A 19,286-nucleotide genomic window follows, 5' to 3' on the forward strand; every position below is an offset into this window, starting at 1 on the left:
GCAAAGCATAAGAACCATTGAACATATTCACATGAATTAAGACTTTTCATAACTGGTATCTCGAACAAAACAACTTAAAAACACATATGCATTGCAGTACCTGGTTTGCCAGACGGATCTCTTCTACGGAATGCGTTTTGAGAAGAGCTTCCATGATTCGTACGATACCTGCTGGACTTATGCTGTTTGTCTCCAAGCTAAAAGACAAAGAAATATTTTGAAGCCCATAATTTACACAACTTCGAGAAATATTAAAACCAACAAAAAAATATCCAGATCTATTTTTTTTCTGCTAATGGTTCTGGGAATCATTGGTTCCCAGGCCTCCTAAACTGAAAAGAAAACATTACAAGAATAATAACTATTCACACACAAAAGATAAATGTGTAATGAATGCAAGAAGTTTTTAAAGATTTACTTGTCATCTTAAATGTTTAGGACAATTAAAACTTAACATGGGTAGAAGCTGAGCTGAGTGGGGTTGCAATATTGCAAATTTAATTTTGTATAATTTTTTACATGTATAGTACCCTGAACAATGAATGCAAACTTGAATTCTGAATTTTAACCAAACCTCAGAAATTTATGCAATGATTTTGTTTAACTTGTTCGTCTATCTTTAGTATGTGTGTGTGTGTGTGGGGGTGGGGGGGAATCTTGGCAAAGGAATATTATGCTGCTGGAGTGAGAGTAGAGTAATATTTGGTGAAGGGATTCAGGTAAACCAGTTAGGCTGACTTGAGTCCTGGGGGTAAGAAGTACAGTGCCAGAACTTTAAAGGAGGGGTTTGGGATATTTGCTGTATAGATTGACATCTATACTGTCTTATCTGTGGGTCTCTGCAAAGACAATGATAGTATGAATGATGGTGAAAGTATTTTTTTTTTTTGGAGGGGGGGGGGGGAGGTGTCACCCTGCCTCAGTGGCAAATGGCCAGTGTGTTGGAGAAAAAAAAAACAAAGTATGTGTGAGCATGATAGCACATAGTGAAGGGAGAAAAGTGGTGTTGGACTATTAGCATTTTAATATTTACAATAGAGTTCAGAAAAGGTGAATGGTGCGTTGAGGTAACTGTGGAGACAGAAAACATTATCCACGGAGGCAAAGAAGGGACTGTATGAAAGTATAATGGTACCAACACTCTTCTATGGGTGTGAAGCTTGGGTCGTAAATGCTGCAGCGAAGAGGCGGCTGGAGGCAGTGGAGATGTCCTGTCTAAGGGCAATGTGTGGTGTAAATATTATGCAAAGAATTCGGAGTGTGGAAATTAGGAGGTGGTGTGGAGTTACTAAAAGTATTAGTCAGAGGGCTGAAGAGGGGTTGTTGAGGTGGTTTGGTCATTTAGAGAGAATGGAACAAAGTAGAATGACTTTGAGAGCATATAAAACTGCAGGGGAAGGAAGGTGGGGTAGGGGTCGTCCTCAAAAAGGTTGGAGGGAAAGGGTAAAGGAGGTTTTGTGGGCGAGGGGTTTGGACTTCCAGGAAGCATGTGTGAGCATGTTAGATAGGATTGAATAGAAACAAATGGTTTTTGGGACCTGATGAGCTGTTGGAGTGTGAGCAGGGTAATATTTTGTGAAGGGATTCAGGGAAACTGGTTAGCTGGACTTGAGTCCTGGAAATGAGAAGTACAATGCCTGCACTTGAACCCTTTGACTGTTTTGGTCATATATATACGTCTTACGAGGTACCGTGTTTGACATATGTATACTTATAAATTCTAGCAGCTTCAAATCAAGCAGGAGAAAGCTGGTAGGCCCACATGTGAGAGAATGGGTGTGTGGTCAGTGTGCACTATATAAAAAAAATCCTGGAGCACGCAGTGCATAATGAGAAAAAAAAAACTCCAACCGTTTTCTTTTAATTAAAATGCCGACTTTGTGGTCTATTTTCGTATAGTATTTATGGTTGTATTCTCGTTTTCTTGGTCTTATCGGTTGACATTATTTGTACAATTATTACAATATTGCAGTAGTCTGCATAACAGTAAATCTTCTATTTTTTGTTTGAATAAAAATTCAAAATAGAAAGCAAGAGTAATATCAGAGGGGCCTGGAGATATGACTGATGAACAAAGAAAATGTTATTTTAGAGCCAGGAATGTCTGCACTTATAACGAATTTGTTTGGTGTTCTGGTAGCGGGGAGTAAATGATACGTCTTCGGAGGCTTCTTACTTTATTGTTAAGTCGTGGCGGGTACACAAGCTTGTGTGTTTGTGCCCATGGCCCGGGCAGGGCCATCCCACGAGAGAGAGCTGGGAGTACTTGTGTCTTGCTGCTAGGCCGCTGTGAGAGTGAGAGCATGGCAAGTCTGGGCATACCGAAGTGGCAAGGCCTACAGGTGGCAGCACCAGCATGGCGCGAAATATGAACTAAGCTGGCAGACAGCATGGGCCGTCAGCATGTCGCGTCCCGACGCGACAATGCTGGTGGTAAAAGGAACTCGGTCTCTCTCTCGTAGGAATAGGGCACAGAACACAAAATAAAAACATATATATACATATGGACATGGAAAAAAAAACTTCCTACAGGGAGGGAAGAAAAAAACATGTGGGGTGTGCTAAACATCGTGGTCATAGGCAGTGTGCGTCGAAGGGCATCACTGCACGCCTTCCTGCGTCTGGACAGATACTACAACACGGGAGACATCGCTGCGGCTGAGCTGTGACGTAACAGGGTACGGTCTCCTCTGGAACGGTGAAGCAGACATCGTAGGAGTCGCTGCAGGTTTCACTCAACCTGGGGCACGACATGCTGGTGCCCTTGAGTGAGGTGTCGACAAAACTCGGCAACTGGGCAGGACTTCTGGCAAGCGACTCAGGAGGACACTTCTCGACTGGTACTGTCGCTGGGCTGTCACTGCCGGCGAGCGTGGAGCGAGCTGTGGAGTGAGTCGTGGCAGAGACGACTGGGCGAAACATCTGGGAGTCGTAACATCATACACCAGACTGCAGTGAGAGAGCTAGCAGTCAAAGTGACATCATCTTTGTGCAGGCTGCTCACTGAAGCTTGTGATACGAGGCTGACACAGCGCCTGCCGACAGTGGCTAACTGCGGCTTGGCGAGTATCATTCTCTCACAGTTGGAGTTATAGCAGAGGTTAGTCTAAGCGTCCCCAGACTTGTTTCTCTACATATAACTGCACTCTGACGGTCTGGAGGTGAAGTGAAACAAATCTCGATGGGAATCGTAGCAGGTACGATTCTGCAGAACATCACGAGCGACGAGCATAAAAGCTTTCTGTACAAGAGGGCTCGGGCTCAGGGCTGTCTGATAGCTGTCAAACACACTGGTCACACAGGTGACTTAACACAGTGGTGCTACTCAGGTCTGGCTCAGACCTCACTGGACACACGGAAACTTTACACACCCACGGTACACTAACATGTGAGAACAATGACTGAGAGGAATTAATTAACACACGACATATATTTTCTCTCAATCTTCTCAACAATACTGAAATAATTACTAGAAACACTCGATGTGACATCATGTGATGTCAGGCGTGATGTCGCGAGGTGACGTCAGCAGACATCTCGAGGTGACGTCAGGCAGACATCGTGACGTCATGAAGTCGGGCAGCATCGTGGGTGACTCACGTGGCTGGTAGATCCACGTGACATTGCCCACACCCAACGTGGCGTCGTGATCCACGTGGCGTCGTGATCTACGTGGCATGCTGATCCACGTAGCTTCGAGTGGCCTTGGGCACTCGGATACACAGCTCTGGCAATGAATTCACACGAAAAACAGCAGAAAACACAGCAGAGGGAGTGGGCAGTGGCGAGTGTATGGTAGACGGGTGAGCGTGAGTAGGGCGAGCATGGGCAAGATGAGGAACAGCCACTTCCTCTCCTCCTCCCCCACCCACAAACACGTGGAGAACTCACACTGGACGCAGAAATCACTACAAAACTCACCTCTGGCTTGCTGAAACAGCTGTGCTGAGCTGAACAACAACAGCAACATAGAAGGGACGCTGAACACGTGACTTAAGAAACAGTGTGGGACGCTGTAGCGTGGGGTCACTTACAATTCTCGGAGAATTTCGGCAAATTTCGGCTGGATCCTGCTTGTACCTGTGTCTGGGTGCTCAAACGTGCAGACACGACATCAGGATAACTCGTTGAGAGATGGATGCTTGTTGTGTAGGGTGATGAAGTGAAGATGACTTCATTCCTCTCCTTCCTCTCTCCAGGCAAACACACTGCTGCGACCACCCCTGCTACCATTTATAACGAATTTGTTTGGTGTTCTGGTAGCGGGGAGTAAATGATACGTCTTCGGAGGCTTCTTACTTTATTGTTAAGTCGTGGTGGGTACACAGGCTTGTGTGTTTGTGCCCATGGCCCGGGCAGGGCCATCCCATGAGAGAGAGCTGGGAGTACTTGTGTCTTGCTGCTAGGCCGCTGTGAGAGTGAGAGCGTGGCAAGTCTGGGCATACTGAAGTGGCAAGGCCTATAGGTGGCAGCACCAGCATGGCGCGAAATATGAACTAAGCTGGCAGACAGCATGGGCTGTCTGTGCAGACAGTACAGGCTGTCTACACACTGTTCATTCTGGACCTTATTTTGAAATTGTCATATTTTTTAATTTTCGTGAAATTGGCCAAATTGCAAATTTCTGACCATGTTATTGAGTTGAAATTGGTAAATGGGCAGTTTCTTGTACTCAATCGATAGAAAAAATGGAGTTCTAAAGAAATAGCTATGAGTTTGGTCGACTGGAACAATGGAATTAACCAAAAATAGGGCTCAAAGTGGGCAAAATCGCCGATTTGTAAATATCGCCGAGGTTGCTAACTTCGAGAGAGCGTAATTCTGTCAGTTTTCCATCAAATTTCGTTTTTTTGGTGTCAATACAATCGGGAAAAGATTCTCTATCATTTCATAAATTTTTTTTTTTTTTTTTTAAATTTTGCAACACCAGGAAACACCTCAGGACTGGGGGTTGCGAGAGTCAAGGGGTTAAAGGAGGGGTTTGGGATATTAGCAATTTGGAGGGACTTCTAAACTGTTGTATCTGAGCACCTCTTCAAAGACGGTGATTATGTATGAGTGATGGTGAAAGTGTTGAAAGATGATGAAAGTATTTTTTCTTTCTTTTTGGATCACCATGGCTCAGTGGGAAATGGCCAGTGTGTTAAAAAAAAGGGGGGTGGGGGTGGGGGGGGTTCAAGGAAGCCAGTTAACATTAGGGGTGGGGACGCTGCAGTTAGACTGTCATGTGAGTTGCGATTTCAGCACGTCTCGCAAGGTAATGATTGAATAAATGATGGTGAATGAGTTTCCTTTTATGAGTCATCGTACCTAGGTAGAAGGCTGATGAGAAAGTGCTGAACAAACTTCTATTTTTAGGATGAGAAACAGAATGACTTTGAACTCCTTCTAACCAGCTCCACATTCCAATGAACAGAGCCTTGCCTGTTTCTAATGAAATGATTATGACACCTTGAGACTATATTGTATTTTCAGACTGAAGAAAGTACTCATGTAGAATCACTGAAATATCTTGCATATGTACAGCATATCTCTAATTACAGTTTAGTGACAAGAATGTTGGGACATATAAGAAATGTTTTACTGGTTCCCAAGATGGGATATATGACATGCCTTTTGGCAACAGTGGGGCTTATCACGGACTGGTGGACTCTAGGAGTTCTGCATTACTATTCTGTTTAAAAATAAACATGCCCAGCATCTAATGGAGTGGCAGTTCCTGCCAGCAAAATTCTTTTCTCGTCAATTTGTCATTTCACAAGCAGAGTTTGAACTGTACAGTTTTAAGTAGATGCCACCACACTGATGTATAATGTATTGTACCTTCTTGTTCTTTGCTGTGACACTACGTGGAGCTACCACTTGCTTGCACTGTCTCACAACACTGGAGCCACCACTAGCTTATACTACCATAACATGTGCAAAAATGGGGAAGACAACCTGAAAAAAGGTATACAAGTCAGAGAGGATGAAGGGAGCAGGAAACAACAAAAAGGTACTAAGTAATGCAGAAAAGAAAAATTGAGACTGGATACCATCAACTGGTGGCAAATGAGTGAGAAATCCCAGCAGATTACATGTAATGCTATACTGCTGTTGAAGTGTTCTTTCTCATATCAGTAGAAAAAAAAAACTTTCATGAGATCTCCTACAAAGGTGATCTCATATGTAGTAGCAGTATCATATCAGAATATTATAGTAGGGCCCCACTTATACAGCAGGTTAGGTTCCAGGCTACTGCCGGAAAGAAGAACGCCATTTTTTCCACTTATAAATACACAAAAATGCCAGATAACAAGTTTACACTAACATATATTACATTAGTAATATAACTAGGCATTTAAAAACAATAAAACGTAAAATACACACACAGTACACCCATTACTTTCCTTAAAATATTTGTAGTCTTAATGTAGGGTGAGAGGTGAGTTTAATTTGTAGGAAGTCAGGTTTGGGAGGTATGGTAGGCAGCCAGGTCAGCCCACCCAATGTAATATACTACGATATTTAATTAAAGCTCCCCAGAGCGATAAAATACATATACAGTACATTCATTAATTACCTCAAAATATTTGTAATCTTAACCCTTTGACTGTCGCGGCCGTATATATACGTCTTACGAGGTACCGTGTTTGACGTATATATACTCATAAATTCTAGCGGCTTCAAATCAAGCAGGAGAAAGCTGGTAGGCTCACATGTGAGAGAATGGGTCTGTGTGGTCAGTGTGCACCATATAAAAAAAATCCTGGAGCACGCACTGCATAATGAGAAAAAAAAAACTGACTGTTTTTTTTTAATTAAAATGCCGACTTTGTGGTCTATTTTCGTATAGTATTTATGGTTGTATTCTCGTTTTCTTGGTCTCATTTGATAGAATGAAAAACATATTATAGAAATAGAGATGATTTTCATTGATTTTACTATAAAAAGAACCTAGAAATGGAGCTCAAAGTAGGGGAAATGTTTGATTTTTGCCAATGTTCAAAAGTAAACAAATGATGCCATTGTCCAATAAATGTCCAACTAGCCTTTCTAATATGCAGTCATGAATGGGTTGATGTTATTTATACAATTATCACAGTATTGCAGTAGTCTGCATAATAGTAAGTCTTCTATTTTTTGTTTGAATAAAAATTCAAAATAGAAAGCAAGAGCAATATCAGAGGGGCCTGAAGACATGACTGATGAGCAAAGAAAATGTTATTTTAGAGCCAGGAATGTCTGCATTGTTCATTCTGGACCTTATTTTGAAATTGTCATATTTTTTAGTTTTCGTGAAATTGGCCAAATTGCAAATTTCTGACCACATTATTAGGTAGTTGAAATTGGTAAATGGGCAGTTTCTTGTACTCAATCGATAGAAAAAATGGAGTTCTAAAGAAATAGCTATGAGTTTGGGCGACTGGAACAATGGAATTAGCCGAAAATAGGGCTCAAAGTGGGCGAAATCGCCGATTTGTAAACAGCGCCGAGGTCGCTAACTTCGCGAGAGCATAATTCCGTCAGTTTTCCATCAAATTTCATTTTTTTGGTGTCATTACAATCGGGAAAAGATTCTCTATCATTTCATAAGAAAAAAGAACTTTTTTTTTTTTTTAAATTTTGCGACACCAGGAGACACCTCAGGATTGGGGGTTGCGACAGTCAAAGGGTTAATGTAGGGCGAGAGGTGAGTTTTATTTGTAGGAAGTCAGGTTTGGGGAGTATGGGTATCCAGGAAGGGCAGCCCACCCCACCCACACATAATGTAAACAAACCAGACGAACACGTCTGGTTTTCGTCACTTTACATTGTGTACAAGTTGTCTCCACATTGATACAGTAGAATAAATAAAGAGAAACACTCTCATTCTCATGTAACATCTTTTTAGAAGAAATGACGTCCTGAGTGAAGGCATATGAAAGGAATAATTTTCTAATTACCCCCAGTAATATTATAGTGACACATTTTCTCTGCTGTTGGACTACAAGTTGCCTGGCTACCACAAGCCGTACAAGTTACCTGGTTACCGAAAGGTGCCTGGCTACCACAAGTCCTACAAGTTGCCTGGTTACCACAAGTTGCCTGGCTATCACAAGTCCTACGAGTTGCCTGGCTACCATAAGTTGACTGGCTACCACAAGTCCTACAAGTCGCCTGGCTACCACATCTCATATTTATGTTAATTTATTCTACTGTGGGGTGTATTTAGATGGATTAAGCAAATGTTTATATTAACGTTTTATATATTTAATGCTCCTCAGAGTGATTGTTATTATCATTACTAATGTGGCACGCCTCTTAGACAAGGATGTGTGATGTCACCGTGGTTGTTTAATATATTTATAGATGGGGTTGTAAGAGAAGTAAATGCGAGGGTCTTGGCAAGAGGCGTGGAGTTAAAAGATAAAGAATCACACATAAAGTGGGAGTTTCACAGTTGCTCTTTGCTGATGACACTGTGCTCTTGGGAGATTCTGAAGAGAAATTGCAGAGATTGGTGGATGAATTTGGTAGGGTATGCAAAAGAAGAAAATTAAAAGTGAATACAGGAAAGAGTAAGGTTATGAGGATAACAAAAAGATTAGGTGATGAAAGATTGGATATCAGATTGGAGGGAGAGAGTATGGAGGAGGTGAATGTATTCAGATATTTGGGAGTGGACGTGTCAGCGGATGGGTCTATGAAAGATGAGGTGAATCATAGAATTGATGAGGGGAAAAGGGTGAGTGGTGCACTTAGGAGTCTGTGGAGACAAAGAACTTTGTCCTTGGAGGCAAAGAGGGGAATGTATGAGAGTATAGTTTTACCAACGCTCTTATATGGGTGTGAAGCATGGGTGATGAATGTTGCAGCGAGGAGAAGGCTGGAGGCAGTGGAGATGTCATGTCTGAGGGCAATGTGTGGTGTGAATATAATTCAGAGAATTCGTAGTTTGGAAGTTAGGAGGAGGTGCGGGATTACCAAAACTGTTGTCCAGAGGGCTGAGGAAGGGTTGTTGAGGTGGTTCGGACATGTAGAGAGAATGGAGAGAAACAGAATGACTTCAAGAGTGTATCAGTCTGTAGTGGAAGGAAGGCGGGGTAGGGGTCGGCCTAGGAATGGTTGGAGGGAGGGGGTAAAGGAGGTTTTGTGTGCGAGGGGCTTGGACTTCCAGAAGGCATGCGCGAGTGTGTTTGATAGGAGTGAATGGAGACAAATGGTTCTTAATACTTGACGTGCTGTTGGAGTGTGAGCAAAGTAACATTTATGAAGGGGTTCAGGGAAACCGGCAGGCCGGACTTGAGTCTTGGAGATGGGAAGTACAGTGCCTGCACTCTGAAGGAGGGGTGTTAATGTTGCAGTTTAAAAACTGTAGTGTAAAGCACCCTTCTGGCAAGACAGTGATGGAGTGAATGATGGTGAAAGTTTTTCTTTTTCGGGCCACCCTGCCTTGGTGGGAATCGGCCAGTGTGATAATAATAAAAAAAAAAAAAAATAAAGTTATAGATTATCATGCATAGCAGCATATGTTTGGAGAACCTAGGATAACCAAAAAAGTCAGACAGACTTATTTCCATTAGGGTCCCTGTACCTTAATGGATGCAATGTACTATATGGTACCATATGGTACCACTGTACCATATACCATTGTATGACATGGCACCATTGTACCATATGGTACAATGGTACCATATGCTTCAAAACCATAGAATTCCTCTTCAGATCCACTTCCATCAGTCTTAGAACTGTACGTTGTGAAGAGGAGAGTCAGAATTCACCAGGAGAGTGAGTGGGGAGTGAGAGCTTCCTTGCCGCCAGGCATGATGAACAAAGCACTTTGGCGGTGTTCCCACAATGCCATGCAGGTGTTCAGATTTTTTCTACAGTGCGCACACTGACCACCCAGACCCATTCTCTCAGATGTAGGCGTACCAGCCTTCTTGCGCTAAATTTGACGCCACTAGAGTTTTGGCGTAGGTCTACGGTTTGGACCCTGAAAGTGTTAAGAACGTCACAGAGAAACACTGTAGTAGATGTACTGGCTCATGCTAGGCAGGTCCTACTTACATTCAACCATTTTCACTCATGTATTTGCTAACCCTCATGTATCCGAATAAAACATTTTTAAAGCTATGCAAAGCGCAGTATATGGTGGAATGATGCTACCAGGAGTTCGTTTCGCTACCCTAAATAATTTGGTAATTTTTTTTTTCAAACATAAAAGGCTTTTAAATAACATGCTACTTACTTTAGCGTCCTGAGTGTGTTGTTTGAAACAAGAGCATTGATGAGAGCATCCAAGTGTCGATCTGATAACCCAACATTTGACATGCTGAGACTTTCTAATTTTGAGTTCATTTCCAAGGCATCAAAGAGACGTTTAAATTGTTCATCAGATATTGTCTGGAAATAAATATATTTCATAAATACACTATCCTTCCTTTATCTAGGCAAAACACTTAACCTTATACAAAATGCACAACAGTTTAATAGTACAGTGGACCCCTGGTTTACGATATGATTTCATTCCAGAAGTATGTTCAAGTGCCAGTACTGAACGAATTTGTTCCCATAAGGAATATTGTGAATTAGATTAGTCCATTTCAGACCCCCAAACATACACGTACAAACGCACTTACATAAATACACTTACATAATTGGTCGCATTGGGAGGTGATCATAAAGCGGGGGTCCACTGTATTTCTATATACTGCTGTACGCTTAGAATGCATGCAAACATGATATATCATAATTTATATCTAGAAAACTTTGGAGGGAATGATTCCAAATTTGCCAACTGATTTACTCATTAAAATGGGAGGCTTAGTAGATGATGCAAAGTACCCATAACAAAAAGCAGGGGTGCACCGTGTACATTAGATGCAATAATACCTTGCATAGTTTGGTTCTGAACCATAAGGATATAATATAAATTTTATTTAACTGCATTACGCACCTATATTGAATTTCTGGGATGTACAGGACCAGCACAATGCGAACATCAGTACTGCTCCAGACTCTGAGCAGTGAAGTTGTGTAGTCTTATACAGTACATACGTATACACAATTTTTTTCTTTATTATATAGAGTACCGGTACCCCCTTTTATATGCAAATGGTTAACATGAGATGAAAAACTAGAAATTATAAAACAAGAAGATGGTGAATCATATGCTAAACTAGCATGTGACAAGAAAATGAATGAAGCATCAGTATGTGTGCATGTAAGAAATAAAGATAAAATAAAAAGACATGGAATGGCTACAGCATCTTATATGTCAAAAGTGATTGTTAAAAATAGTATTTCTGATAATATGGAATGTCTTTTAATGTTATGGACTGAAGACTGCAGCCAGAAAAGAATTCCATTAAGTCAGATGACGATTCAAGCTAAAGCGACAAGTCTCTGTCCAATGTTAAAAAAAGAAAATGGCAATGAAGGGAAAAATTTTTAAAAAGAGTATGGAACTCCATAATGTTTGAATTACTGATCAAAGTGTCAGTGCAGACAATGAAGCAGCTGCAAAATTTCCTAATGATCTAAAAAACTGACTTAAGAAAATGGCTACGAAGATGAGGAAATTTTTAATGTAGATGAAATGGGTTTGTTTTGGAAGAAGTGCCTGGAGAATCAGAGGTAATCAGGTTTGATCCAAGGAAAGAGAGGGTAGCTCCAGTTCATTGGTTAAGTCCTTCATTGACATCTTGTAGAAAGTCAAAGTAGAACTTAAATATGCAATCTAACCTACTGTTATGAGCTCGAAAGACCTTTCTCTTACCCGAATGTTGTTAAAGTTAAGTTCTTTGCAGTTGGGGTCATCATCCTTTAGCTTCTTGATGCTCTCCTCTGGGTCAGTGTCATTGGGAGGTTCAGCTGGGAGGGCTTTAAATTTAGTTGCCTTTGTGATACCACCCCAACCAACACCAACTGGCTTGCCTTTGTTCAAAAGTGATGCATGGTACTGCTCCTGGTTCATCATAGAGTGGAAGCCCAGGATGGCTGTTGGAAAAATATATTTTTACCCCTCTGTTAACATCCCAACAACAATTTTAAGCCCACATGGTATTATTTCCAGAAAAAGGTATAAACCTTGTTTCTTTAAAGACATGGAAAAAATAGACAGGCGAGTATATAATTCAACTGAAACTAGCCACTTATTTCATTCTAGAAATACTGCTACTGGATAACTTAAAGTTCACCAAGGAAATGCTTTGATTTAGTTAACATTCAGTTGTTCCTTACACCATCCACATTACAGACTTAGCCTTACACTTTCACTTTTTCTTCTTATTTATTATGACCCTATAGTACTCTGCAACTATATACAATTGCCAGTTCCTATAGTATTACTCATGGGCAAATTATTACGTGTGACTGTGATGAGATTAAGCCAGATCAGGTCAGGTTAGGTTAGGTTAAGCTATACTTAGTCAGGTCATGTTAGCTTAGGTTAAATTAGTTAGGTTAAAATAATAGTTCCACAAAATCAAAATGCCACAAATGGTCACAGACAATGACTGTCATGAGTGGTGATTAACAGGGCCCATTAATCTCCTCTATGCCCACAAACCAAAATGAATGTATGTATATATTTTTTAACTTCAACAGTAGACTCTTGCCAAGGCAGGGTGACCTCAAAGAAAGAAACACATACCACCACCATTCACTCAATCACTGTCTTGCCAGAAGCACAGGCACTGCTCTTCCCACCTCTAGGACTCAAGTCTGGTGAGCTGATTTCCTCGAATCCCTTCATAAATGTTAGCATGCTCACATTCATTAAAAATCACTTGTCTCCATTTGCTATCTCACACAAGCCCCTAAAACTAAAAGCCCCATTGACCTCCCCCCTCCCTCCAACCATTCCTAGCACAACCCCTACCCCTCTCCCTATCTTCCACCCCAGATTTACACACCCTCTTCATCATCCTATTTCTTTCCATGCCCAAACCACCTCAAAACTCCTCAGTTACAGTGGACCCCTCGTTAACAACATTAATCCATTCCAGAGAGCGTCTTTTACCGAATCTGTCTTACTCTGAATTAATTTTCCTCATACAAAATAATGGAAATCCAATTAACCCCTTGACTGTCACAACCCCAAATCCTGAGGTGTCTCCTGGTATCACAAAATCCCCCCCCCCCCCAATTATTTTTTCTTATGAAATTATAGAGAATCTTTTCCTGATTGTGATGACACCGAAAGAACGAAATTTGATGGAAAACTGACGGAATTAAGCTCTCATGTAGTTAGCGACCTTGGCGATATTTATGAAGCGGCGATTTTGCCCACTTTGAACCCTATTTTCGGCTAATTCCATTGTTCCAGTTGACCAAACTCACAGCTATTTCTTTAGAACTCCATTTTTTCTATCGACTGAGTACAAGAAACTGCCCATTTACTGATTTCGACTACCCAATAACGTGGTCAGAAATTTGCAATTTGGCCAATTTCACAAATATTAAAAAATATGACAATTTCAAAATAGGGTCCAGAATGAACAATGCAGACATTCCTGGCTCTAAAATAACACTTTCTTTGTTAATCAGTCACATCTCCAGGCCCCTCTGATATTACTCTTGCTTTGTATTTTGAATTTTTATTCATGCAAAAAATAGAAGATTTACTGTTATGCAGACTACTGCAATATTGTAATAATTGTATAAATAATGTCAACCCATTCATGACTGCATATCAGAATGGCTACTTGGACATTTATTGGAAAATGACATTTGTTTACTTTTGAACATCGGCAAAAATAAAAAATTTCCCCTACTTTGAGCTCCATTTCCAGGTTCTTTTTATAGTAAAATCAATCAAAATCACCTCTATTTCTATAATATGTTTTCCATTCTATCAAATAAGACCAAGAAAACGAGAATACAACCATAAATACTATACGAAAATAGACCACAAAGTCGGCATTTTAATTAACCCTTTCAGGGTCCGTCCCGTAGATCTACGGCTTTACGTTCAGGGTCCAAACCGTAGATCTACGTCATGAGCTCAGCTCACTCTGATAAACTGTGAGTGGTACATTTGGGCCTAGATATGAGAGAATACATCTATGTGGTATGTGTGCACCACATAAAACAGATCCTGCAGCACACTGTGTATAATGAGAGAAAAAAACTGTAATCATGATTTTTCGATTAAAACAGCGACTTTGCAGTGTTTTTTCGTATGTTTTTTATAGTTGTATTTGCGATTTCTTGGTCTCATTTGATAGAAAAGACATATTACAGAAATAGAGATGATTTTGATTGGTTTTAGCACTGGAAATGGCTTGAAACTGAGCTCAAAGTAGCAGAAATGTTAAATTTTTGCTGATATTCAAGAGTAAACAAACGACCTCACACGTCTAATATGCATTCACAAATATGTTGATGATATTTATACAATTATTACAGTATTGCATAACAGTAAATCTTCTATTTTTTGGTGTGAATAAAAATTCATTATGTGAATAAAAAATCAAAATGGAATTTATTTGTAAAGCCTCAAAACGTAACTAATGAACAGAGGAAATGTTAGTTTAGTTCCAGGAATACCTACATTGTTTATTCTGGACCCTATTTTGAAATTGGAATATTTTGAAATTTGTGTTAAATTGGCCAAATTAACAATTTCCGATCGCTTTAATTTGTAGTTGAAACAGTTGACTTGGCGATTTCTTGTGCTCAATCGATAGAATAGAAGTAATACTAGTGAAATAGCTAAGAATTTGGTTGACTGGAATAATGTAATTGGCCTAAAATGGGAGTCAAAGTCGGCAAAATCGCCAATTCGTAAATACTGCTGACACATCAAAATTCGCGAGAGCATAATTTCGTCAATTTTCCATCAAATTTCGTACTTTTTGTTTCATTACCTTCACAAAAAGATTCTCTACCATTTCATAAGAAAAAATAACAATTTTTTTTTTTTGAAAATTCTTGGACACTGGGGCACCACTTCAGATTTGGGCCTTGGACCCTGAAGGGGTTAAAAGAAAAGTCGGAGTTTTTTTTCTCATTATGCACTGCGTGCTCCAGGATTTTTTTTTATATAGTGCACAATGACCACAGAGACCCATTCTCTCGCATGTGGGTCTACCAGCTTTCTTCTGCTTGATTTGAAGCCGCTAGAACTTATGAGTACAGTGGACCCCCGCATACCGTTGGCATCACATAACGTTAAATCCGCATACCGCTACATTTTATCGCCAAGATTTTGCCTCGCATACCGCTAAAAAACCCGCTCAACGCTGTTCGTCCGAGACGCGTCTAACGTGCGCCCTTAGCCAGCCTCACATGTTCCGCCGGTGGCATTGTTTACCAGCCAGCCTCCGCGGTAACATCCAAGCATACAATCGGAACATTTCGTATTATTACAGTGTTTCTGGTGATTTTATCTGCAAAATAAGTGACCATGGGCCCCAAGAAAGCTTCTAGTGCCAACCCTACAGCAATAAGGGTGAGAATTACTATAGAGATGAAGAAAGAGATCATTGATAAGTATGAAAGTGGAGTGTGTGTCTCCGAGCTGGCCAGGTTGTATAGTAAACCCCAATCAACCATCGCTACTATTGTGGGCAACAAAAAGGCAATCAAGGAAGCTGTTCTTGCCAAAGGTTTAACTGTGTTTTCGAAACAGAGATCGCAAGTGATGGAAGATGTTGAGAGACTCTTATTGGTGTGGATAAATGAGAAACAGATAGCAGGAGATAGCATCTCTCAAGTGATCATAAGTGAAAAGGCTAGGAAGTTGCATCAGGATTTAATTAAAAAAATGCCTGCAACTAGTGATGATGTGAGTGAATTTAAGGCCAGCAAAGGTTGGTTTGAGAGATTTAAGAGGCATAGTGGCATACATAGTGTGATAGGGCATGGTGAGGCTGCCAGTTCGGACCACAAAGCAGCTGAAAAATATGTGCAGGAATTCAAGGAGTACATAGAAACTGAAGGACTGAAACCTGAACAAGTGTTTAATTGTGATGAAACAGGCCTGTTTTGGAAGAAAATGCCAAGCAGGACCTACATTACTCGGGAGGAAAAGGCACTCCCAGGACATAAGCCTATGAAAGACAGGCTTACTCTGTTGACGTGTTCCAATGCTACTGGTGATTGCAAAGTGAAGCCTTTATTAGTGTATCACTCTGAAACTCCCAGACCATTCAGGCAAAAGAATGTCCTCAAGGAAAATTTGTGTGTGCTGTGGAGGGCAAACAGTAAGGCATGGGTCACTAGGGACTTTTTCTATGACTGGTTACACCATGCATTTGCCCCCAATGTGAAAGATTACCTAACTGAAAAGAAATTAGAACTTAAGTGCCTCCTGATGTTAGACAATGCCCCTGGTCATCCTACAGACGTGGCAGAGCGACTTTATGGGGACATGAAATTCATTAAGGTGAAGTTTTTGCCTCCTAATACCACTCCTCTCCTGCAGCCCATGGACCAGCAGGTTATTGCAAACTTCAAAAAACTGTACACAAAAGCTCTGTTTGAAAGGTGCTTTGTAGTGACCTCAGAAACTCAACTGACTCTAAGAGAGTTTTGGAGAGATCACTTTAATATCCTCAATTGTGTAAACCTTATAGGTAAGGCTTGGGAGGGAGTGACTAAGAGGACCTTGAACTCTGCTTGGAAGAAACTGTGGCCAGAATGTGTAGACCAAAGGGATTTTGAAGGGTTTCAGGCTAACCCTGAGAATCCTATGCCAGTTGAGGAATCCATTATGGCATTGGGAAAGTCCTTGGGGTTGGAGGTTAGTGGGGATGATGTGGAAGAGTTGGTGGAGGAGGACAATGAAGAACTAACCACTGATGAGCTGATAGATCAACTTCAACAGCAAGAGGCCAGACCTGAGGAAACTGGTTCGAAGGAGGGGAGAGAGAAATTGAAGAAATTGCCTACTACAAAGATTAAGGAAATCTGTGCAAAGTGGCTTGAAGTGCAAACCTTCATGGATGAAAATCACCCTCACACAGCTATTGCAAGCCGTGCTGGTGACTATTACACTGACAATGTTGTGAAACACTTTAGGGAAGTCATAAAGGAACGAGAGGTACAGGCCACTATGGACAGATATGTTGTGCGACAGAACTCCAGTGACTCTGAAGCTGGTTCTAGTGGCATTAAAAGAAGAAGGGAAGTAACCCCAGAAAAGGACTTGACACCTCAAGTCTTAATGGAAGGGGATTCCCCTTCTAAACACTAACACTCTCTCCTCCTCCCATCCCATCAATCATCACCAGATCTTCAATAAAAGTACGTGTCATGTAATTGTGCATGCCTTTTTCAGTTTGTGTGTATTAAAATTAATATTTCATGTGGTAAAAATTTTTTTTTTCATACTTTGGGGTGTCTTGCACGGATTAATTTGATTTCCATTATTTCTTATGGGGAAAATAACGATAATTTCGCATAACAATGAGCTCTCTTGCACAGATTAATATCGCTATGCGGGGGTCCACTGTATATATACGTCAAAAATGGTGGCTCGTAAGACCAAAACAGTCAAAGGGTTAATCTGTTCCAGACACCCAAAAGTATTAAGCAAAATAATTTTTTTACATAAAATATACATTTCCCTACACAGAAAACAATAAGACATGCAGAATAAACAATACTAAAATGACACTTACCCTTATTGAAGACTTACTGATGAGTGATGAGATGGGAGGAGGGGAGAGGATGGAGGTGTACCAAGTCCTTTTCTTTGTTTTTTAATGCCACTAACACCAGCTTGAGAGTCACTGGACCTCTGTCACACCAAAAATCTGTCCACAGAGCTCTGTTTCTGGTGTCTCTAAGATTTCCCTAAAATGGGACACAACACTGTCATTGTAGATGTTGCCAGCATGGCTTGCAACAGCAGTGTCAGGGTGATGTTCATCCATAAATGTTTGCACTTCAGTCCACTTTGCACAAATGTCTTTAATCTTTGAAGAAGGCATCTTCTGCCATCTCTCTTCCTCTTCCTCTGAAGGAAATTCCAGAGCTGTGGTCTGTTGGTGTTGCACCTCAAGCTCTTGCAGCTCTGTAGTGGTTAGCTCTTCATTGTTGTCCTCCACCAACTCTTCCACATCCTCCAAACTCACATCCAACCCCATGGAATTCCCCAGTGCCACAATAAATTCCACAACTGGCATAGGCTCCTCAGGATCAGCCCCAAACCCTTCAAAATCCCTCTCTTGTACACATTCTGGCCACAATTTTCTCCAAGCAGAGTTCAAAGTCCTGCAAGTCACTCCCTCCCAAGCCTTACCTATAAGGTTTATGTAAGTGAGGATACTGAAGTGATCTTTCCAGAACTCTCTTAGGGTCAATTCAGTGTCTGAGGTCACTTCAAAGCACTTTTGAAACGCTGCTTTGGTGTACAGTTTTGTGAAATTTGAAATGACCTGCTGGTCCATGGGCTGGAGGAGAGGAGTGATATTAGGGGGCAAGAATTTTACTTTGATGAAGCTAAACTCTGGCACCATTCGCTCTTCCAAGTCTGGAGGATGAGCAGGAGCACTGTCCATTACCAGGAGGCACTTAGAGTTCCAATTTATTTTCCAGGAGGTACTTTTTCACACAGGCTTGTGTCCTGGGAGTGCCTTTTCCTCCTGAGTAATGTAGGTCCTGTTTGGCATTTTCTTCCAAAACATGCCTGTTTCATCACAATTGAACACTTGTTGGGATTTTAATTGTTCAGCCTCTATGTACCCCTTGAAGTCCTGAATATATTTTTCAGCCACTTTTTTTGTTATAACTGGCAGCCTCACCATGCTTTATCACACTGTGTATGCCACTACAATTCTTAAATCTCTCAAACCAACCATTGCTGGCCTTAAATTCACCAATATGAGCACTAGTTCCAGGCATTTTCTTAACGAGATCATCATGCAACTACCTTGCCTTTTCACATATAACTGACAGCGAAACACCATCTCCTGATAATTGTTTCTCGTTGATCCACACCAACAACAATCTCTCCACATCTTCGAGTATTTGCAATCTCTGTTTTGTAAGCATATTTGCACGTTTTGCAACAACAGCTTCCTTGATTGCCTTTTTCTTGGCCAAGATAGTAGCGATGGTTGTATGGGGTTTGTTATACAACCTGGCCAGTTCGGAGACACACTCCACTTTCGTATTTTGTGATCTCTTTCTTAAATTCTATAGTGTTTCTCACCCTCTTTACCAAAGGGCTGGCACTAGAAGCTTTCTTTGGGCCTGTGGTGGCTTATTTAGCAGTTACAAGCACTAAAAACAATGGAGTAATACAAAATGTATTGCATGTACGCATGGAATCGTCCTCACTGGCTTGTAAACAATGGTACACTGGCTGT

The 19,286-nt window shown here is 41.0% G+C and overlaps 1 protein-coding gene across 13 annotated transcripts in view; it reads right to left on the bottom strand.

The window, feature by feature from the left end:
• The window catches only part of tmod (tropomodulin), a 175,468-nt gene that overhangs the window by 26,165 nt on the left and 130,017 nt on the right, over positions 1 to 19,286 (bottom strand). For all 13 annotated transcript variants that reach the window (XR_011391981.1, XR_011391980.1, XR_011391978.1 and 10 more), the window contains 3 exons: positions 11,744 to 11,964; positions 10,214 to 10,368; positions 101 to 197 (listed from right to left, as the gene is read on the bottom strand). Coding sequence is in view for 9 of the 13 variants with exons in the window: in XM_070084775.1 (XP_069940876.1) it covers positions 101 to 197; positions 10,214 to 10,368; positions 11,744 to 11,964 (473 nt within the window). In the remaining 4 variants the exon portion in view is untranslated. The remainder of the gene's footprint in view (positions 1 to 100; positions 198 to 10,213; positions 10,369 to 11,743; positions 11,965 to 19,286) is intronic.

Source organism: Cherax quadricarinatus, chromosome 14, assembly GCF_038502225.1.
Source record: "Cherax quadricarinatus isolate ZL_2023a chromosome 14, ASM3850222v1, whole genome shotgun sequence".
NCBI classification, from domain to species: domain Eukaryota; kingdom Metazoa; phylum Arthropoda; class Malacostraca; order Decapoda; family Parastacidae; genus Cherax; species Cherax quadricarinatus.